Source organism: Eulemur rufifrons, chromosome 18, assembly GCF_041146395.1.
Source record: "Eulemur rufifrons isolate Redbay chromosome 18, OSU_ERuf_1, whole genome shotgun sequence".
Lineage (NCBI taxonomy): Eukaryota > Metazoa > Chordata > Mammalia > Primates > Lemuridae > Eulemur > Eulemur rufifrons.
Window position 1 is genome coordinate 12,450,017 of NC_091000.1, and position 23,560 is coordinate 12,473,576.

The 23,560-nt window shown below is 43.2% G+C and overlaps 1 protein-coding gene across 1 annotated transcript in view; it reads left to right on the top strand.

Moving 5' to 3' along the window:
• STOX2 (storkhead box 2) overlaps positions 1-18,972 on the top strand; it is a 96,713-nt gene extending 77,741 nt beyond the window's left edge. Inside the window, exons 2-4 of the mRNA XM_069493452.1 lie at positions 5,612-5,764; positions 11,155-13,417; positions 18,777-18,972. Coding sequence (XP_069349553.1) covers positions 5,612-5,764; positions 11,155-13,417; positions 18,777-18,972 — 2,612 coding nt within the window. The remainder of the gene's footprint in view (positions 1-5,611; positions 5,765-11,154; positions 13,418-18,776) is intronic.
• The last annotated feature ends 4,588 nt before the right edge of the window (positions 18,973-23,560 follow it).

The following is a 23,560-nucleotide window of genomic DNA, read 5'->3' on the forward strand; positions in this document are numbered from 1 at the left end:
ATTTCCACGTGGTGTCCCAGGCCCTGCTTGTCAGTTACGAGAATGAGCGTTGTAGCCACCAGCTCATCCTCCACAGACACCCAAGAGTGATCTTCTAACCCAGACGTCACGTGATTCCCCTGCACAGGGACCCTGGTGTTGTGCCGTCAGCGTCAGGAGTGGCGTGCTGCGGTGCAGGCCCCACCGTCCGCGCCCCTCATCCTCCACCTGCCACGAGATCTCTCTCTTCATGTTGGTCAGCTAACCTTACTGAAAGCAGCGTCCAAATTGTCACCGATGTGTTTTACATGCAAAGCGCTCCTACAACCAAAGGTTCCTTAAAATTATAATAGTTTCATGTCTTTTCACATTTTACTTTTATTGAATGCTGCTTTTGTCCAAGGCACGGTGCTTGGTTTTGTCTGAATTAGCCTAGATTTGACAAATGTCCCCTGAGGACTGCACTTAAATGGATGTTTGTAAGAAAATAAAGCTGAACTAAAACCTATTTATTCCTTCTTTTTTAGAACAATAGGACAGAATTATAGCAGTTTAGAAAGACTTCAGTAGCCCACAAAGTACCAATGAGCTTTTAGATGAGTTGTCTTTATGAATATGTTCAGGACTAATGTTGACAGTAGAAAAATCCGTCCTGTAAATTATACACAAGTGAGTTACAGTTCATAGTTTATGCAGAATGTGGTAGTTTCTGTAGATTATGGTGACCAACAGTATTATAGAAGCATTTGCATTTTCTTGTTTTCTTCTTTGAAGAAATAAATATGGTCTAGTAATTGCAAGAATTTTCTAGTAGCATATTTTAAGAATGACTAGTTGGCTCATTAAGCAGGTTGATATAAGATCCATAAAAAATTATGGTAAACCTGAATAATGTTTATGCTGTGTTGAGAGATACCTGTGCTTCCTTTAATGCAAGTCTTAAATGCATGTTCTAAACCTCACTTAATACATAATTATTCTTTTGAAAATTTATTTTTATTTTTTAATTAATACATAATAATACTATATAATTATTTTTCTATGGTAACTGCTATGTTTGGGGGGATATTGTTCATAAAATTAATCAGGAGGGGAGTCTTAGAAATTGCATGGTTAAGTATATTTGGTCTTGTCTTGTGTGTTTGTTTTGCAATTATTTAGCGAAAATATGAAGAAAATCACAATCCTTTAAAGTACCCTGAGCAATTCCTTGGATTATAATGTTATAAATGGATGTTCATTCATTCAACAAACATTTATTGGGTGTCCCCTGTAAGCACTGCCTTGTTCTAGGTCCTAGGAATGTAGCGTTCGTGTTGCCTTCTGTCATGGAGCTTGTATTCTAGTGGGTGAGACAGACACCACCTGGTAAACACACACACAGGCACACACACATTCAGGGGGTGAGGATGGTAACCGCGAGTCACTTTGGAGCAGCATTAGACCAGGCGATCAGCTAGGGCTCCCTGAGTAGGCGACATGGAAATTGAGACCTACAGGATGAGAAGCCAGTCCCAAAAAGGCCCACCCAAGGAGCATCCCAGGCTAAGGGCCCCCAAAATGCAGAGGCCCAGAGTCAAGAAAGAGACTGGCATGTTCAGAGAACAGAGGAGGTTGGGAGTGTGGAGTAGGGAGGGAAGTGGGGAGTGGGCAGGGCTGGTGGGGGGTGGTCCCAGGAATGGGCCGGGGCTCAGACCCTGCATGCCCTTGTGTGCCTACGAGGTTCAGAGTTTCTTCTAAGGACAGCAGGCAGTCCCTGTAGGATGGTATGCAGGGACGTGGTGTGTTTCATGTTTTCCTAAGAGAACTCTGGCTGCTCTGTGGAGAAGAGAGAGTCGAGGCAGGAGGGGAGGCCAGGGACAGGGGATGGCGTGTGGGGCAGCTCTGGAGACGGAGTCGAGGGGACAGACCCAGGGAGCATCTGGGTGGGGAGTAGACAGCATTGCTGATGGGCTTAGGGATGGGAAGAGCGTGGACAAAAATGCATCTTAGCGCAGTATAAAAACAAGATGACGTAGAAATAGTTATTTAGAGTGTCCAAGTTCCATTTTGTTCTATATCCTGCGTTAAAAGTTATTGCACATATTCATTATTATAGTGAAACTGAGCTTTTTCAAAGCAAATGCAATTCAGACACGTGTGAAGCATGCTGCCTCTTATACTTGGCTGCAAAGGAATTAACTGAGAAGATGGCAGTGAAACTGAACAAATCATTTCTGCTAAAAGCATGACCTAAACTAAAGCAGGCAGTTTGGCTAGTAGTCATTTCTTTCTCTCTCTCTCTTTTTTTTAATTTTACAGGGGGCTCTAGTTTTCTCTTGTAACCTATACAAAAATCAAGGAATAGTCCTACTTCATTTTTGGGATAATATTTAATATTTTTGTATCTTTCTTGTTCTGAGACATTCTTAGTTATGATAGGCAAATTTTGAAAGATGTTAACCTCCTAAATGATACACAAGTCAAAAGATACTGGAGTCTGCTTTGGTCCTCGCCCTGTTACCAGCTGACCCCATCTTCCTTCTCATTTATTTTAAAATCATCCCAAGTAACTTTGAGGTCCATGTGGCCAACCTAGCAACTCAGCCAGACAGCCGACCTCCGAGCCCCTTGCCCTGCACTGCAGAGGTGGAGAGAGAAGGACCACAGGAGAGTCTAGGGGGTCTGTGGCTGAGCTGTAAGGCCCAGCATGGGGAGGGCAGACTTGGTCAGGGGAAGCTCCCAGCTCCCACCCCTGCTGCAGCTCACCCCCAGGACTAGGTCTGTTTTTACATATTAGGTTTTGTTTTTTTTTTTTTTGAGACAGAGTCTCACTCTGTTGCCCAGGCTAGAGTGAGTGCCGTGGCGTCAGCCTAGCTCACAGCAACCTCAAACTCCTGAGCTCAAGCGATCCTCCTGTCTCAGCCTCCCGAGTAGCTGGGACTACAGGCATGTGCCACCATGCCCTGCTAATTTTTTCTATATATATTTTTAGCTGTCCATATAATTTCTTTCTATTTTTGGTAGAGATGGGGTCTCGCTCTTGCTCAGGCTGGTCTCGAACTCCTGAGCTCAAACGATCCGCCCACCTCGGCCTCCCAGAGTGCTAGGATTACAGGCGTGAGCCACCGCGCCCGGCCTACATATTAGGTTTGAGAATGAGATTTTGTTTCAATAAAGGGTAGGACAGGTTTTTTGTTTGTTTGTTTAAGTTTTAAGTATACTGTTCCTAGGCAATTACAAACTTGCCCACTGAGATGGCCTCAGCCCACATAAAATTCTGTCATATTATTATTATTATTACTATTATTATTTTAGAGACATCTCACTCTGTCACCCAGGCTGGAGTGCAGTGGTGTAATCATAGCTCTGCAGCCTCGAACTCCTGGGCTCAGCCAATCCTCCCACCTCAGCCTCCCAAGTAGCTGGAACTACAGATGTGCACCACCATACCTGGCTAATATTTTTGTAGAGACAGGGTCTCACTATGTTGCCCAGGCTGGTCTTGAACTCATGTCCTCAAGCAATCCTCCTGCTTCAGCCTCTCAAGGTGCTGGGATTACAGGTGTGAGCCACCACATCTGGCCCTGATTCTGTCTTTTTTGAGTCACCGATGTGAACTGAACTTCACCCACCAAAGGGTGAAACTCACATCCTCAATAGTGGCCCCAGATTCCATGTGCTAGCCTCCACCTGCTGCGACCCCGCCGACGTAGGAATTCCTCAGAGGGCTTCTTGTTAGGATGCTAACGTCCCAGAGGCCCCCGAGGTTTCTGGGTTCCACGTTAGGTCAGTTCCTGGCTTCTGCTAATTTTTATCTCGTCTGGCCTCCCGTTCTGGATTTGGGTTCTCCCCCGTCCCACGGGCCTTGGGACAGTGCCTTCCTCTTGTCCATCTTGAAGAGAGTGGAGCCGCAGCAGAGCTGGTTGGAGCCCACGTGATACAAGGGGAAGGGGAGCACTGGACTGAGCTGGGCATGGAGAGGGATTCAGGCGCAACCTTGGACACTGAATTCCCGCTGCTTCGTCCTGCTGGGCTTAACCGCACGCATGGTGGTCTTCATTCCCATCCACCAAACAACTTCCCATCCCATCCATCAATGTGGGGTTCAAGTCCTTTCCCAGAGGGCCTCTGCACCCCTCCTGCAAACCAGGGGTGGTGGCCAGACACAGCTCCAGGTGTCCCTGCAGTGAGGAGGCCGGTCTACCCCAGAGCAGCCAGGCATCTCCTGGGGAGGGTGTTGCTTAATGCTTAATGCCGCAGGCCCGAGCTGTGGTGCTGGCCAGCCATGGTGGCTGATGACAAGAGAGAAAGCATGCTTACGAAACAAAAAAGGAGAGATTGTGTAGGTCATGTGGGAAAGAATAGAAGATCACAGATACTCTGCTCTGTTGAGAGTTTGTACCCTCTTTCTGTAGGACCTCCTTTCAAGTGAGATCTTACAGAATCCCAAAGGATAAAACAGGTGACACTCAGGTGTCAGGAGGTGACTTTCCCACTCTCCCAGCTTCTCCATCTGCTGAGGCCAGCCCTGCCCAAGAAATCCCCAAGGAAATTCTAGGGATCCTTGGAGCATAACTTGAAAATCACCGCACTGTGGTGTAAAGAAATGAAGACGGATGTTTGCATTGCATGTTGACACGTCCTCAGGAGTCACCATCCTTCACCTTCGATGCTGGGTCTTCAGCCTCCCCTGCCTCCATTGGTCCTTTTAGTGTGCAGAGGTGCGCAGGAGTCTCGGAATGTTCTGCCACCTTCTGCTCCTCCCAGGCCGTCATCCCCATGGCCACCTTCCTTAAATTTCTTCCAGGGCTCACCGCCCTCATAGCATGAAGGGCTTGGGCACTCATCTTTTTCCTCATGTTGTACCTACATACCTGTCCCTTTCTCTGCTTTGCCCCCAGAAACACCTGCTTACTGATCCCGCCCCTGCCCCCTAGCCGCCCTGCACACTCCTGCCCCCTAGCGCTGGATCCAGGTTGCACCTCCTTGGTGACACCTTACAACGTCCTACTTCTTGGCCCCACCCTAACCCCCCAGGTGGTGTTATCCCACCCCCTCCTCTCCCCACTCCCAGCTTGTTCAGTCTTCTCTGGGACACTTGTCGCACAACACTGTGACCTTTGACCTACTCATCTGTCTCCACTTAAATAGAAACTCTTCAAGGGCAGAGATGCTTAGGGGCAAGAGCAGTGGACTCACTCTCTGTCTGTGGCCCCCAGGCCCCCAGCAGATGCCTGACACGTAAAGGCACGCCACGTTTGAATGAACGAACCATCAACTTACCACAAGTGCATTTATTGAGATGCAAATGGCAGTTATTAAATAAATCAGCTCCAAGTTAATAAAAATAAAAATCATTTTTCAAAGCCTCGTTGCTGAAAGACTTTCAGTACTCTGTCTATTTAAATGAGCTCTCAGGTGGTGGAGGACGGTTTCATTTGTCGCGGCAATAGGAGCTTCCACTGGGTGTGGACATCTTTCCACCCGAGTGGAATCGGCTGTGGCTGTAACCAACTTCCGTGTTCAGAGTTGGTTGTATTCATGATACAAGGGGTAGGAGGTGGTCACGGGAGGGGCGTGGGAAGGCGTGTGTATGACAAATGACTGGGTCTTTTAGTAAACCACTCACTTGAAAATTGTCTTTCTGCAGGTGATGTGTCACCAATCAGTATGTCTCCCATCAGTCAGTCTCAGTTTATTCCACTCGGGGAAATCCTTTGCTTGGCCATCTCAGCAATGAACTCGGCGAGAAAACCTGTCACCCAGGAAGCACTCATGGAGCACCTGACGACGTGTTTCCCAGGTAAGGAGAGAAAATCATGGCACTTTCCCAAGGGATGTGTGCTCTGGTTGCTCTAGGACCTGAAGTGCATTGTCCTTCCCCTGTTTAAATGTAATAGGAAAAAATACTTCGCCAAAACTGACCAGGAATTTTTCTTTCTTCTGTAATTAAAAATCAAGGCACCTGTGTTACATCAAAAATAATTTAACTGCTTTAGCTGTGATAGTTTTTTAATTGGCCTTGAAAGAAAGAAATTAAATCAGAATCCATGAAGAAATCTGACAAAGATGACCAGGACTGCACTGGATTTTTGCAATCCAACCTTCTTTAAATACGTGAACATGGTAGTTCAAAGAGCTGGCCAGAGACAACTGAAAATTTTAGTCCTACACGGTTAAACTACAGAAAAAATAATGTCCAAAATAAACATATTTTGCATGTTTGTGTCATGGCTTGATGAGTTTGAAGAAAATAATATTGGATAAATTAGTGTAGATGTCATTTTAAAAAATGAATATTTGATTTTCTCTTAAATATTATAAAAAGAAGGTAACAGCCCAGCTGCTTTGTGGATGATATTTGATGCTCCCAGTGCTAGAAGGTGTCAGGGATAGTGACAGGCTAAAGAACGCATGCCTGTCTCACGAGAGGCAACCCACCCCTCAGCTCCAGAGTTTTGTCACCCCGAGCCCAAATGTAGAATACTGCCAGAGTTGCCAAATCTCATTTTGCAAGAGAATCTGGAAATTAAGTTTTATGTCATATCTCTAGATTCCCTTAAATGTTGGCAATTGTGTGTGCGTGTGTGTGTGTGTGTGTGTGTGTGTATACATACAACATGTGCATGCCAGCAGCATACAGGTCAAGCACATTATCGGGTCACCAGTTTGCCATCTTGATGTGGACTCAGCCTATTCCTAGATTGAAGTAGAGAGTATATTAAAAACCAGTGCTTGATATATTTTTCATTCAACTTAAAAGAGACCTTAGTGGGCGGGCGAGGGGACTCACGCCTGTAATCCTAGCACTCTGGGAGGCCGAGGTGGGAGGATCGCTTGAGCTCAGGAGTTCGAGACCAGCCTGAGCAAGAGCAAGACTGTGTCTCTACCAAAAAGAAAGGAAAAAGAAAAACTAGCCGGGTGTTGCGGCACACGCCTGTAGTCCCAGCTACCTGGGAGGCTGAGGCAGGAGGAGGATCACTTTGAGCCCAGGAGTGGGAGGTTGGTTGCAGTGAACTACAGTGACGCCACTGCACTCCATCTAGGGTGACAGAAGGAGACTCTACCTCAACCTAAACAAACAAGGCAGCTGAACACCCCTCCTCACAATCCCCCACCGTTTTGTATTAAAAAAAAAAAAAGAGAGAGAGAGAGACCTTAGTAAATACAAGCTGTTGACTGTGTCAGCTAGCTTCTGCTACAAAAACACTGGGTAACAAACACCCTCGGAACATCAGGGCATGGGACAATAAGCGTTTGTTGAGCTCGTGTGTCTGTGGGCTCCCCAGGAGGCAGCTGATCCAGGCAGGGCGAGTGGGGTAGCTCCGCTGCAGCCGTGCCCCGTCCTCTTTGGAACGGGGAGCAGGTGGAGGCCTATTTTGTACATGGGGAGGACAGAGGCACAAGAGCACAAGCCCAATGCACAAGGGCTCTTCAACTCTTTGGACATGCCACACCCACTGACATTGCGCCGGCCAAGGCAAACCTGCCCACACCCAAAGTCAAGGTGTGGGGAAATGTACCCCGCACATGGGGAGGGGATGGAAGGACTAATTTTAAGCTAAATAGCGATCTAATCTACCATATTGGCTCTCCTCACTTTTTCTTTTGCCCCAAAGAAATTTTATTTTTCTCTCCTCATGATTTTTTGCTCCTTTTAAAATTTTCTAATTAATGTTTTGATGTAATGTATATAGTTCAAAAACTCTAAAATGAACCTACCCTTGCAACCTGTAAATTATCTTAAATTTTGTATCATATTATCTGAATAGTCTTCACTGTCTGATTGTTTGTCTCTTTTTGTTAACTTCCAGGCAAACCTTTCCTTTCAGTAGTTATATAGACAGAATCCTGGGTGAGAGCTCTCTAAGCGGGGAACAGATGCAAACACAATGCTCTCGTGGATGAAGGCCCTTCTTGCAGCCTTAAAGTGGGTAGCCACTTCTGGCATCAAACAACCCAGCAGCTTTTTAAATCCTTATATTTTTAATATAGCTTCATGAAAGGTCACATAGCTTTTTTGAATTGGTTACATGCCTCCCATTACTGGGCTATAAAATAAAGAGTGCAAAGAACACAGAGTCAGTATGTGATAGTAAAATGTTCATCCCTGCCAAGCAGCTGATAACAATATCACTAAGTTGGAATACTTTGTAGAGAAATCCGTAGGTCATTTGCACTTAAGGGAATAACTGCTTTTCTAGCTTTTATGAGAAGTGAACTTAAATCCCAAGATTTTCAGACGGACTGAGAAGGGCTAGCTAAACCTTTCTCATCTTCATGGCACTGATGACTTATTGGCCAGCTCCAGGAGTTTGCAAGGACACTGCACAAACCTGAGTCTAGGGTGGGGGTTTGCAAACTATGGCCTGCAGGCCTAGTGTGGCCCACCCCCATCTTTGTAAATAAAGTTTTATTGGAACACAGCCATGCCTGTTTGTTTATGTATCACCTTTGGCTCCTTATGCTACACTGGCAGAGAGTACAGTGGAGATCATATGGCTGACAAAGCCTAAAATATTTACTGTCTGGCTCTTTACAGAAAAAGTTTGTGGACCTCTGGTCAAGGGCATGGTGGTAATTATTAAAAATTTTGTTCAGCAGTAGCTCCAGATTTTAAACTGGTATTTCATAAAAAATGAGGTCTTGTTTCCTGCCTGCCTTCTTTCTTTTCTTATCTCCCTCCCTTTTTCCTTTGCTTTACTTCCTTTGATTTCTTTTTTTTTTTTTGCTATCACTTAACCTACAGCAGAACAAAACATTTTAGAAAATGATAATGCTAAAATCTAGAAGGATTTAAGTATCATTTATATTTTTTGTTTTTTAAAGGTAAAAGTAAATTATTTCATTTTTTTATATCTTACGATTTGAAAATAAAGTTTTGAAGTCTAAACTAAACATTACTAAAATATTTGAATTCTCATATTTAATGCATATTTTAGAAATAAAAGGAATAGCCTAGGACTTGGCCTCTGTACGTGTTTTGGACATCCACAGAAAGTTTTTAGTGAAAAGTCTTTGAGTAAAAATGTCTGATATGCTGAAATTTAAATCTTTTCATCACTTTTCTATGTGGGTTGAATTTTTAAAAGCCAACTCAATAATTTTTATATACAGAATCAAGTCTATTTTTTAAAAGGTTGAAAAAAATTAATACTTGCCCCTTAGATTTCTAAATTGCTACTCATCCATTCATCCAGAATGAATGATCATTTAAATTGGGCCAGGACTTGTTAAGTTGTCACGATTGGATCTTCCTGGGAGGAAGGCTGGCCTTCAGGGACTTGGAGTGAGACCTACAGGGCTGGGGGTGGCGTCGAAACTGACGTTGGAGGTGGCTGCAGAGTGTCAATGTTACCTACACCGTGTTCACGCTCCAGCTCTTCCCCTTACGTTGGTTCTTGCTGAATTCTCCCTCAGCCAGCTTTCTTCACAGACTAGAAGAACGACCTAAAGATGCCCATTAAAAGTTTTCAAGCTAAAATGCTTAACATACAAACATGTACGTGTGCTCTCTGTTCTGACAGTTTGTCTGGTTTGCAGGATTAAAGCAATGTGTTGGTCTAAGTAACAACATGTTGTATGCAATATTTTTAAATAGCTATTTTTGCTTTGGAAGATGTAAAGGTGTGGAAAAGGAGAGAGGTCAGGTTCAGCCCTGTTAGACGTGAAGCTTGTGTTTGTTCTTTAAACTCTCAAACTTCGAATGCCTGGTGGACTTTCAGGATTAGAATCTGGAAGTGATGGAATGTGCAAACATTCACCATCCATCACAACCTGCACTTTGTCAAGCCAGCCCTGCAGATTTCTGGTAGAACCTTGGGTTTCACAGACAATTAAAAATATCAGTCATTATACTAGGGCTTGATAATACAATGATAGTCATAAACACCAGCAACTCTCAGTTAAATCCTTGAAAACTCTCAACTAGAAGCATGGAAAATAGATTGGACAGGGAGCAAATAATGTTTCTAGTTTGTTTTTTCAAACTGAACATTGTTTGATTGATATACCTGAAAATCCAAGACATAAACACGCTTAAGTACAGATTCCCTATGGAAACTTTTTTATTCTTTCCTTTGAAAACCACCAGAGAACTTGTTCTTAATGATAAGTAAAGATGACTACGTTATAGTCATGATTCCATATAGCTCCGTGAGATTTCTAAGGTCACTGTTTGGAAGACCTACAGTCAGTAAGTTCTATAATACAATTAAATTTTTACTTTAGAGTAATAGCTGTTTTTATGAATTATACCTCAGCTTTCCTTCATTAGCAGCTCTGGCAAACTATTAATAGTCAATCATGAATTCTTATAAACGAACCTTATGATTTTTGGAAAAACTTTGTTATGTTACTGAAAGTATGCTGCCATTTAAGATAAAGTGAGTTTTAAATGTGGATTTGTTGTCTTGATTGCTGTGTCACAGGACCACAGTGGGCATCATTCGTGAGACTACAGTGTAGACGGCGTGTTCTCATCTCAGGAGTTGTATTGTGTGTCATGGTGTCCCCTGAAGTTACTCTGCAGAAAGTCCTGGTTATTAGTAGGGCGCAGAAGCTCTGTTAAGCTGCTTATCTTTTGTGCAAGCATTTTTCGTTTAATGATGGCACCTAAGAATTGCATGTGCTTGATTTGGCTTAGATCATTAATTTAAATAAAATTCATTTCTATTTTGTATAGAAAGTATCATAAAATTTGAAAAACAAACAAACAAACAAATTTTGTTGCTATACCAGTCTTAATTATCTGTATAAAAACCAGTGTACGCTTATCAAAAGTAGAGCATGAGACTAAAAGGCAACTATGTGACTCAAAAGTTAAATCATTAAACAATACATGATCTGTGAACAATGTTAACTTTTCTCCCTTGGTCACTAAGGCTGCCTCCTGAAGATGGCAACACAAATGGGTGCGTATGTCACCTCATAGTCATAGAGTCTTTCTCTTGAGAATTCCTGGCTATTTTTAATGCCTTTATTTCCCACTCTTGTCGTTCTGGAAGGATTGGGGGAGCCTCAACTTCTCAGCTTACCCAGCTCTTCCGGGTTGCTGCACACTGTCCTTTGAAGGTGGTGACCCGAAGTTGAGAAGAACAAACAGCTGATGTTTACTGAGCACGCAGTGTGTGCCAGGCACTGTTCTACACGTGTCCCCTCTTCCTTCTCACAAGTGTGTCTTTTTGGTTTTAGGTGTCCCGACCCCAAGCCAAGAGATTCTGCGGCACACGCTGAACACGCTGGTGCGGGAGAGGAAAATCTATCCAACCCCAGACGGCTACTTCATCGTGACCCCGCAGACTTACTTCATAACTCCCTCCCTCATAAGAACTAACAGTAAATGGTACCATTTGGACGAGAGGATACCTGACAGGTCTCAGTGCACCTCTCCACAGCCCGGAACCATAACGCCCTCTGCCTCAGGCTGCGTCAGGGAAAGGACATTGCCCAGAAACCACTGCGACTCCTGCCACTGCTGCCGAGAGGACATGCACAGCATGCACGCGTCCACTCTGCAGAGGAAGCCTGCCAAGGACTGCAAAGACCCCTACTGCCCTCCTTCTCTGTGCCAGGTGCCACCCACTGAAAAGAGCAAAAGTACTGTAAACTTTTCGTACAAGACAGAAACTCTCTCAAAACCTAAAGATAGTGAAAAGCAGTCCAAAAAATTCGGGCTCAAGTTATTCCGGCTAAGTTTTAAGAAAGACAAGACCAAACAGCTGGCCAATTTCTCCGCCCAGTTTCCCCCCGAAGAGTGGCCCCTGCGAGATGAGGACACGCCGACCACCATCCCTCGGGAGGTGGAAATGGAAATCATCAGGCGGATTAACCCGGACTTGACCGTGGAAAACGTCATGAGGCACACGGCGCTCATGAAGAAGCTTGAAGAAGAAAAAGCACAGAGGAGTAAAGCTGGGTCCTCTGCCCACCACAGCGGAAGAAGCAAAAAGAGCAGGACTCATCGAAAGTCCCACGGAAAGTCTCGGTCCCACAGCAAGACGCGGGTGTCTAAGGGAGACCCTTCGGATGGCTCACACCTGGATATCACGGGGGACAGAGAGTATGACTTTTGCGATCCTCTCACCAGGGCACCCAGGGAGGGCTGCTTCATCATCGAACACAAAGGAGACAACTTTATCATGCACAGCAACACGAACGTGATTGAGTCGCATTTCCCCATGACACCGGAATGGGACGTGTCTGGTGAATTGGCCAAAAGGAGAACTGAGATGCCTTTTCCTGAACCTTCCAGGGGAAGCTCCCACTCAAAAGTGCACCGAAGCCACAGCCATACCCAGGACCGAAGGTCCAGGAACGAGAGATCCAACAAAGCCAAGGAGAGGTCCAGGTCCATGGATAACTCCAAAGGCCCTCTGGGTGCTTCTTCTCTAGGGACGCCTGAGGACCTTGCTGAAGGCTGTAGCCAAGACGACCAGACCCCCAGCCAGTCCTACATTGACGACAGTACTTTAAGGCCTGCACAGACCGTTGGTCATCAAAGGGCTCACATTTCGTCCACAAGCTATAAAGATGTGTGTATTCCAGAAATAGTCAGTGGCAGCAAGGAACCTTCCAGTGCTTGTAGCCTTCTGGAACCAGGCAAACCACCCGAGAGTTTGCCGTCCTATGGTGAACTCAACTCATGTCCAAAAACAGCGACAGACGACTATTTCCAGTGCAACACCTCTAGTGAGACGGTGCTCACCGCACCATCGCCTCTGGGGAAAAATAAGGAGGACCATGACACTCTGACCCTGGCAGAAGGGGTGAAAAAGCTGTCCCCATCTGATAGGCAGGCCCCCCATTCCTCCAGAGAGCCTGTAGGGCACAAGGAGGAGTCGCCAAAAGGGCCTGGTGGGGGCCCAGCCGCTTCGGGCGGAGTGGCCGAAGGGATTGCCAATGGACGCCTTGTCCAGCACCACGGCGCTGAGCCCAGCAGCTTGGACAAGAGGAAAGAGATATTCAGCAAAGACACACTGTTCAAACCTCTTCACAGCACCTTGTCTGTAAACAGCTATCACAAATCGAGCCTGTCCCTCCTCCGATCTCACCCGAAAACGCCTACTGACACACTGCCAGGCCGATGCGAGAAACTGGAACCTTCCCTGGGGACCTCGGCGGCACAAGCCATGCCTGCTTCCCAGCGTCAGCAGGAGTCGGGAGGGACCCAGGAGGCATCCTTTGACTATTACAACGTCTCTGATGATGACGACTCTGAGGAAGGGGCAAACAAAAACACGGAGGAGGAGAAAAACAGAGATGATGTAGGCACCATGCAGTGGCTCCTCGAGAGGGAAAAGGAAAGAGACTTGCAGAGGAAATTTGAGAAGAACCTCACCCTTCTTGCCCCAAAAGAAACCGACAGCAGCAGCAACCAGAGAGCCACCCATTCAGCCCGGCTCGACAGCATGGACAGCAGCAGCATCACTGTGGACAGTGGATTCAACTCCCCACGGTAGGGAGAGGTGTCTCTCTGCACACACATACACCTGTCAGGGCCTGGGGCTTTATGCAGACAACTTGAAATGTTTCTGATTTCACAGTCTCAGTGCTGTGAATGAGGGTTAAGAGTTGTATGAGTTGTATTGTTAACAACCTGTTTCCAACTTCTTTTTCAGGAATTGAAAAAAATGTTTCTGCAGCTGTAGAGATCACCAATCTGGACTGGTGGGTTGGCTCCTTCCCTCAAACCTGCATCAGTCCAATCTAACTAAGATCAACATTCCCAGTGTTTTTTTTTTCCTTCTATGTTCATATTGCCGCCATACTAAGGGAAGGTTTTTTTTTTTTTAAGTTGTTCAAAAATTGTAACTTTCTGAGTAGAATGAATAGTTAGTGGGAATAGGGGTTGGGAGTAGATTGATGCTGGCAGGGGGTGGGGAGGTCCCTCTAGTGAGAATATAATAGCAGCTCTTAAAACCTTTCCAGCAGATCTAGAAGCTTGTTGCTGTTTTGAGCCCTGTTTTCTGTGTGGCTGCCCCCTTGCGCCCACACCTGCCTTTCACTGTTCTTGTGTCCACAGAGAAATGGAAACTTGCTCCCTTTAAAGAAAGGTCGGAGGCCTGTGCCCTGCTAGATCAAAGCATGTGCCAGCACGTGTAGTTCTTTTCCTGCCGAACTGATACAACCCATTTAGGCAGTCTCAGCGTAGTTCCTTCTTTGTAGTAGGTGTTGGTAATGCAGCAAAGGGTTGATGGTTGAGAGTTTGTATTGCCCCATGGTCATTTCCAAAGCACTGATGTTTTCGGGAGTAAAGAAAGAAACGAGAGTCTATGCAACTTCCTTTTTTCTCCTTAACTCTTCCTTCTCCTCAGAGAGCAACAGGGGATTTAATTCTTTCTCCTTCTAAATTCTACTCCAGATTGGTGACTCTGAGATGCAGAAATACTACTAAGAGATTGATATTTCTTATCAGCTGCGATTCCCAAGATTTTACAGTACTTAAAATTTTAACAAGTACCAGCATTATGTACTGTGTACATTTATTTTCATTATTAAGAATTCAAATTAATTCTGTTGTGATCATTTCACCATATCTCTGGATAATCTGTGGTCAGAGCATCTCAAAATAAGAATTGGGAATCAAATTAATCAGCTTATTCTGTTTTAGGCCTTTGTTGTTTCTTAAAGAGCTAGTTCTTGACTATTAGTATTATTATTTTGGTCATGGAGCCTTTTTTCCAAGTTAACACGTGTGTGGCAGTCTAACGTCTGAATGGAGCTCAGCGGTGGCCCTGGAGAAAGTGCGGAAACTGACTCCGGATTCCCGGATTCCTGACTCCGGATTCCCTGCCCATCCCTGTAGGAGCCCTAGGAGGCTGCAGGGAGCCAGGCACTCAGCCTGAAAAGCACTGGGCCACCAAGTGACTTTTCTACAAAATCATTTTTGCTAAATAATTTTTTATCCAAAATCAAATCTTATGTTATCTTCCAGTTTATGTTATCTATCCTTTTTTTCCCCTATTTTCCTATTCTACTCTTTTTTTTTTCTCTCTCTTGAATTCCTAGTGGTAGATACCAGGTGCAATCCATGGCAGAAGTTCAGAACCATCACTGAGGGAAGGTGTGGCTTCTTTGCCTGTATCTTTATGTTCCACTGTTTCTTGTCGTGGGGACTCGACCTGCCTGCTTGCTTCTCGCACAGCCAGTTTTGGGCCCTTCACGTTGCCCTGTCGGCCCCTGGGCTTCCACAGACAGAAAGCTGCAGTGTGCCAGGGACAGTTGCTAAGGGGACGTTAGGAGTCGCTTAATGGGTTCTAAAAACCTACCACTGGATGATATGGAAAGTTTTGTTTGTTTGTTTGGGGTAAACAGAAATAGTCATGATATGGTTGAATCAGTATTGCCACAGAATATATTTTATTATCTCTAAATTTGGGGTGCAGAATGTAGAATTTATGACCGGGATTATTTCTCAAAGTAAGTTTATTTTTATTTCTTTAATTATGTACTTAAAGTTAAATGCTATGTGACGGTAGAAGGTCATGGTCATTCTAACATTCTAACCTTCACACATTAGCCCCATGTCTGTCCACTAATATTAGGTAGAAGTTTCTCTACGTGAGTACGTGTACGTCCATATACATATACCACCTGTAAATTTCATGCAGTTAGAGAATCTGCGGAACAGTTTTTAATTTTATCCCTTTCATATTTAATATCCTTTGATTAGAAGCAAGGTGACAAGCTTATTTTCTATACACCTTAATAAAGTCACTAAGTTTCTTACTGATGCATGAGGATGTTCTGCAAGGGAGAATATTTGACTTCCGGAGAGTTTCATTCTCCGGCACGAGGAGTGCTTTCGGCCACTGCTGTGGGACGTGGCAATCTGAAGCAGGCCACTTATTAGAATCTTTTAGTAAATAATTGATTGAGCAGCTAAGACCCAACCAACCAAAAGACCTCAAAAAGTAATTTTGCTCCATACTCAAGGTTTCAGTGCTCCCCAGAAGTCATGTCCAGCCCACATTTCCAAAATTCTTTAGTCCCTTTTTTGGGAACTAAAAGGTATTGAGAAGGAAAAAGGGTGGAGATGGAACTATGCTATGAGGTCTAATATTGCAAACAAAAAGGTCTTGACATGAAAAGCCTGCTTTTTCAAATCGGAGGCCAAAAACTACTCGATAAACAAGTACTACTTTGATAGACACAAAATCAGGGAGACCAAAGGCTGCAAGGGATGTGTCTGCTCAATGTACTGCATGAACATGTGCTGCAGGGGCCTGGGGCCCAGGAAACACGTGCACGCACAAGGATGGAAACAGAGCTACTTGGTTCATTTCTCTTGCCTATGAAATCCTGCAGTCTTATATTTAAGGTTGCACTCTATTAGCTCTCTTAAAAAAAGCTTTTAAATTTGAGTAATGTTTTCACTGCTATCATTCCATCTCCAATAACTTTTTCATCATCATATCCAAAGCCCTCAGTATGAATGTCACAGACCGGCATCACTATTACAACTAGAATACTTTATGTACTTATCACTATAAATGTGTTGGTTGTGGTCAAAGATGGTCAAAGGCATCTTACAATAGAGATGGACCCCAACTTAGATGATCTATTGCAATGACGTGCTTACAGTGCCTGGCATTCAGCAGGTGCTTAATAAATATTAAGCCCATTCCTTAAGAGCTGGTTTAAAAGTAGGTCCTTTGGACTTTAAAATGCACTTTCCCACAGAAAAGATATCATTAGTAATGTATTGGTTCTCATGCCAACCCACAGTCACTATTTAATTCATTATATACTAGATGTGTAACATATTATTCATGTTGTTCTAGCTTTTTAGTGTACAGATTCTTCATTGATGCTTATTTCTTCTTCACAGTCACCCTGTGAGTAGGTAAATCGCATCCTAACCCTACTCATTTTAGAGATGAGGAAGTCACTTACTGTAAAAAGTTACTATGGTGATTAAGAATGAACCTGAAGGTGTGTGTCTCGAGGTCTCTGAGGTCCTCCATGATCATTGCCCTCCCTCCATCCTCCACCTCACCCCATGCCTCAGTGTAGCTCTGAAAAGCCACTGATGAATGTTCTTGGGGAAGGTGTCAGGCAGGTAAGTAGGTAAGTCTAGCGCTTTCCGTCCTTTTAGTGAAGACAGTTTGGCGTATTTTTATGTGTCCAGATTTACCATAATTACCAAAGAACTTGACGTATCTCTATGAATGTATTAATATTAACTTCTGGAAGTGCCCTCTCCATTCAAGAAAGGTCTAGTTGTCTTTTTGGTAGTCAATCAACAAACTGCCTTTGAAACAATTAACTTTTGGCTTCTTGGTGAGAAGCAAACTCAAGGCCATGAGGTGTTAGGCTGAAATAACCCGTTAGAAAGGGCTGCGAAGGTAGAGGCTTCAGACAAACTTGCTGTCAGCTTAGGATGGGAAGGAGAGAGGCGGAGCATCTATGTGCACTGGACTGGTTTGACCTGTTGACTAGCTTTAGCAGGGTTAACTCATCTACGGAGACCAACTCTCATAGAATATTTTCTAAACATTGACTCTACCCCATGGGGTGGATGTTTTGAGAATGATTATGGCTTTGCAATCTCTGTGTAAGCTGATAACTTTCTTATAGCCATTTTGAAGACCTTGAGGGTAAAACCTATTCAGTTCCCCTGAATCAGGCCCAGGAATCTTATTTCTGCTATTGCACTATGCATTTGAATTGGGTTTGAAATGTTAGATATTCTAGATCTCTTAAAGCAAACAGTTCCTGTTTCTAACTCCAAAAAATTAAAAGAGAAATCAAAACAATAAAGCTTTTGGCCGGGCGCGGTGGCTCACGCCTGTAATCCTAGCACTCTGGGAGGCCGAGGTGGGCGGATCGTTTGAGCTCAGGAGTTCGAGACCAGCCTGAGCAAGAGCGAGACCCCATCTCTACTAAAAATAGAAAGAAATTATATGGACAGCTAAAAATATATATAGAAAAAAATTAGCCGGGCATGGTGGTGCATGCCTGTAGTCCCAGCTACTCGGGAGGCTGAGACAGGAGGATCGCTTGAGCTCAGGAGTTTGAGGTTGCTGTGAGCTAGGCTGACGCCATGGCACTCACTCTAGCCTGGGCAACAGAGTGAGACTCTGTCTCAAAAAAAAAAAAAAAAAAAACAATAAAGCTTTTAAACACCTCTATTCCATAAGAATTCTCTGAGAAAAAGAAAATATTTCTACCAAAGGAGGGCAGATAGGAATGTAAACTTCACAAGTGAATGGAAGAAAAATCTAAGGTCCTTTATCTGAAAATATAACGTATTTTAACTAAAGTGTGAAAATAGGAAACAGAAAATAGAGTGCTTAACACAGATTTTCAGCGAGGCCCATCAGAGAGTGCCTGCTTACTCTGAGTCCACCAAAGTCCAACTCTGCTGATCCAGAATGAAAATGAATCATTAGGGTAAAATTACTGAGTTTATTCAGGAGCAGTCATGCCAATGAACGTCTAGCCCGAAGTGAAATCATTACTTAGGCATATTTATGAGTATTCATTTTTCAAACGAATGCAATAGCCATTACCTCAAATTCGAAGTCATTTCCTTGAATGTGAAAAGCAGGGGGAGACGTTTCCAAGCGTATTTAGCTGTTTCAAAACCCTTTATTCACTTAGTGAGCTGACGATGATAGCATGTCTGTGGAAGCTTCTGGAGCCCACGTTGGAGGCGCATATGTGAATAATCAGTTGAGCTGTGTATTGATATGACATTATGACCCAACAGAGGAAATCCATTAGCGACATCATTTGCTCTTCCTCTGGGGCTCAATATATAATTATTTATGTTCACAACAAAACAAAACAAACCCTCTTTACTCTTTTAGTACGCGGGAGAGCCTGGCTTCCAACACGTCAAGCATTGTTGAAAGTAACCGCCGTCAGAACCCCGCGCTGAGCCCGGCCCACGGCGGAGCTGCTCCAGCCTTCAACTTCCGAGCAAGCACGGACCCCCCGACAAACGAAGCTGAGAAATTACAGAAACCTTCCAACTGCTTGCAAGCTTCTGTGACTAGTGTGTGATCGTCATTCTGCCTCAGACCTTCTGTCTCATTCGATACAGCAAAGTTTACGACACTGGGACTGATGTTTACATCTTTGGAAAGACAAGCATCTCAACCACAGTTTTTGTGTTTACTTAAACTGTGCTGCTAAGTAGGCTAGGGCAAAAAAGAAAAAAACAACAACAAAAATCTTTATTTCAAAGTATTGCTTTTCACATTTTTTGGCTCTGTAGCAACTGAATAGCAGTAGGGGTGATATGTATACTTTTGCTTCACTAATTGTATCTGAGCACACATAGGAAAGTCTAGACACTGTAAGTGTAATACGCATTTTCAATGTCATACAGTTGCCAATTCCATTTTAAAATGCCACAGATGCGTGTTGCTCCCAGTCTGTGGCTGAATGATGCCGCAGAACTGATCCTTGACACTTCCAAAAAAAAAAAAAAAAAACACAAAAAACTAAGCCACCACAAAATGTCAGATGCAAGGGTCCACCTTGAGGGAAACCAATGCCAAACTGACTAGAAGGGACCCCAGCCCTTTGTGTGTGAGTTGTTTATGCACCAGTCATTTTTCACTGTGAGTTTCGTGACCTGTTCCGCAAGAGCCCATGGAAGTGTGTGAGAAGGGGTCGTGATGGAAATACTGGGAGTGTTTGCTGTCAGAATTTTGTTTTCAAGTGTAACAGATGCTTGTCTGATTTTTAACCTTCCATAATCACAAACAGGAATATAGGCCTATGAATCTGAAGTGGACAAAGGAAGGGAATTCCAATTCTGGCTGGGGCACAGCACTAAGTGATGGAAGAGGTGATGTGGACTTTTAAAGGGTGTTAATCAAATATCGAAGGAAGGTAATTTCCTCCTTGTGATACTTATGGTGATCCTATCTTACTATAATAGATACAATAATTAGTTTGTTTAAAAGCAAAATGTTCTTTGTGATACAAATGAAGAGTATGGCCTGAGGATGTTATTCTTTCTAATGGAAGGACATAAATCTATTTTATGTAGTTTTAAATAGAATGCCTAAATTAGGCTGTGGGAGATAATTTTTAGTGGTTATAGGAAAGAGCAAATTTAGGGAGAGTTGAACTTCAGGCCTTTTATTCCTGGGAAGATATCTATAGAGAAAACTTTTAAAATAATTTTTGATTAGAAATATACATGTGCCCATGTAATGAAAAACAGAATGTGCTCATTCTGCTATAATCATAATTTGTACTCCCCTAAAATTTATGAAAATAACAATTATGCATACATGAACTATGCCAGAGTAATGTTTACAGATACTTTGTAACCAATTTCAGGAGGCATTTTTAGGTGGATGTATAGTTATTCGCCCAACTTATTTCAAAATGGTTTGTTAACCTTTTTGCTTTGGTTTACAATGTCATGTCAAATACAAAGACTCAGACTCAGCAGCGAAGGGATTACAACTAATTCAGCTTCAATCTTATAGGAAAGACATGTTTCAAAGTTCTCTTGTTTTATTTTCCGAGAACAATGGAATAGATCTGTAGATAACGGAAGTTTAGTGGTCTGACATGAAGTTTTATTTAGTTTAGCGGTATGTGCTGTCTGGAGCCATATACCATAAAAATATATATATATATATCTCCAAAAATAAATCTAAAATATTTTCACCTCAAATTTCAGTAACTGGCATAAAATTTGTTAGACACTTCTGTTTCTGTATTAGGTTTAATCCCTAGCCATCTGTTTAAAGAATGTAGTCGTATACATAGTTGGACTAATTCTTGAAACATTTGAATACTCCCTCATGCTTTTTCTGTTATTTGAAAGTTGCATTGGGCCAAACTGGACTTTCTTTTTTGTGCTTATTACAGTGAAACTTCCAGCACGTTTCTTAGTAAACTCCCACACCACTGAAATGCGTAAGCCAGTTGGCTTTTGTGCTCAGGCCTTGCTCCCCCCAAGGCATGCCTGGGCTGATCAGAAATGCTTTGTTTGTCTCATTGCTTCAATATGTCCAGAACAACGATGGTGTATCTGATAGACTGCATAGTCTGTTTCCTTGGGGAGCTGTATACCATACGGTGACTAAATTTTTCTCTCAATTCATTTTTTCCAAAAACCTCCTCTCAAATTTTTATCATACTATCAGTTCATAAATAATGTAACCATTGAAACAATACATCAGCCTCTAGTTGATCCTCTGCAAGTAGCCATTGAAATAATCAAATGCTGTGTGAACAGGAATGGAAAGCATTACCTTTAAGAGAAGCTTTAAGATAGGAATATATTGATATTTACAAAAAATAGGTTTACAGAAGACATTATTCAAATAAAATGTGTACACTCTTTGCCTGATACTATGGGGTACATGATTTAGAAAACAGACAAACAAAAAACTCCCATAGACCAGCAGCCATTAGCATAGAAGTGATGGACTTTAAGGATGGTACCTGTAAGCAGACGTTCCACGTAGAGAGATTCCCGTCCGCCTCTCGTGAGGATTCCTGAGCAGGGGAGGCGCGGCGGCGGGAAGCCCGTTACTAGTGTGACCCAAGGTGGTTCTCACCAAGGCAGTGAGGTTCTCAGTGCCCAAACCCTGGGGCCCTCCCCAAGCTTCGCCAATCTCCTTTCCCTCCAGCGAATGCATAGCTTTGTGTTCCATGCCTGCTTATCCAGTCTTAGAGTTTATCAGCTGAAAGGTTTACAAAACTGAATCCGGTTGAATCTCTGTGTAGCGTTCAACTTTAAAGGGTCAACACATCTGTCGGCATTTTGCACACTTATGTATTATTATGATACAGCATATTACTTTATGGTAATTTTATTTTTACATATAACTACCTCCATAAATTTGATGAAATGGCAGCAGTGTGTTAAAGTGTATTGTTCAGAAAAGCAAAGTTTAAAACTTCCTGAAACGTTAGGCCATGGCGTTCCGTGTGTGTGTGTGTGTGTGTGTGTGTGTGTCGGTGACTGCCCGTGTGAACTCATGACTTTCCCATTGCCGTGGCTTGCTCTTGCTGCATTTGGCTTTCAGATGTCATCCTGTCTTCTCCTCTCTTCCCCACGAGAGAGCACTTGATTTTGTTATGAATGAATAGAAGTTCAAAAATTCTTGTGTCCCCCTTTCCCATCCCTGCTAAAAGTTCTCTGGCGAAGAGCCAATTGGTAAATACGATGTAGCAAGCTATTTACTCCTATGGAAGTCTGATTGGAATTCTAGGTTTCCAGTAACAGAAGACACATGAGAAATTTGGACTGCCGACCTTGAAGCACTTTGGGCCTCTCTGCCTTCACTCGCATGCTACCGTATCGAGCCCAGACTTCACTTTAATTAAAAGAGCTGTGCTGTGAATCCCACAACTTCTGTTAAATAATTTGTATTCCATTATATATATTTTGCACATCTCAGGGGACCATCATGAGCATCTGGGGGGGAGGGGTGCCTTCAAATAGAGAGAACAAATAGAAGAGGTAGAAAGGAACTAGCTGGGTAAAAATAACAAAGTTCTGCTTCTCTGATGTTGTGACGCTCAAGTTCAGGAAGCAGACATTGAAAGTTAATCTGGACTAACAATGATCTGAACACCAGCTGTTCCAAAATCTCTCTTTTTCGTAACCCAACCAGCATTTCTAAAATGTAAATTTAAATTATATCGCAGTCACCATGGGGAGAAGAAACCTGTTGAGTGGAAGCGGAAGCATTGTTCCTTTTTTTAGGTTGGCACAGCTTTGTGAAATTCTACCCAGGATAAACCACTTACCACCAAGTGTACTTGAAAATAAAGTTTTAGCTTAAATTATAGGCATATCGCTCACAATACAATAGGGATCATTTTTTGAAAGTCTTGCCATTTATAACATGGGCAGTATTCGGAGCTTGATTTAAAAACCCAACAACCAGTGATGACTTTGCATAGTTCATTTTGGGATCTCAAAGTGCTTCCAAAGCATTCAGATTCACAAACAATTAACAAAGCAAGTCCTACTTGTGATATCCATACTTGAAAAGAATAAACAGAAGGAGTGACTTAAGATTACCTAGAAACACAGTGGCAGCTATCAATGACCTATTTTCTATCTGTTTGGTAGATCATGAGAAATCACTAAATACAATGCTATTTTTCTGATGTGTGCTAAATAAAGTCAAAGAAAACAAATACAACTTTACACCTTTGTCCATGTTCATTCAAAAATTTCAGGGTGTTTGGAATTTTACACCTTAGCACACCTTACTGGTATCTATTTATGAAGTGGGAGGTTAACAAATCCACCCAGATGCCATTGCAGTCAGAGGCAGATCTGGACATACACCCTGTTTACAGTTTCCTATTGGGTTTCTATAATTCCTGTGCTAAAATACCATCTTTCAGGAACATGACTGCTCCTGGCAGTAGAAGGTGCTGAAACAGAAATTTTAATTAAAACTTTATCAAGTACTCTTCACAGTGCTCCTGAGCACAATAGAAATTCACCAGAATATATTGAGTCCTACTCTGGAGGATCTAGATTTCTGAGGGAGCTGATCCAGTTCTAAGTGTCTTCTCAAATTAGGAGACTTAAGATCCTTGGCAGGGATCTTCTGCGTTGCACAGACTCCAGTGGACCCACGCAGAAGGGACCACT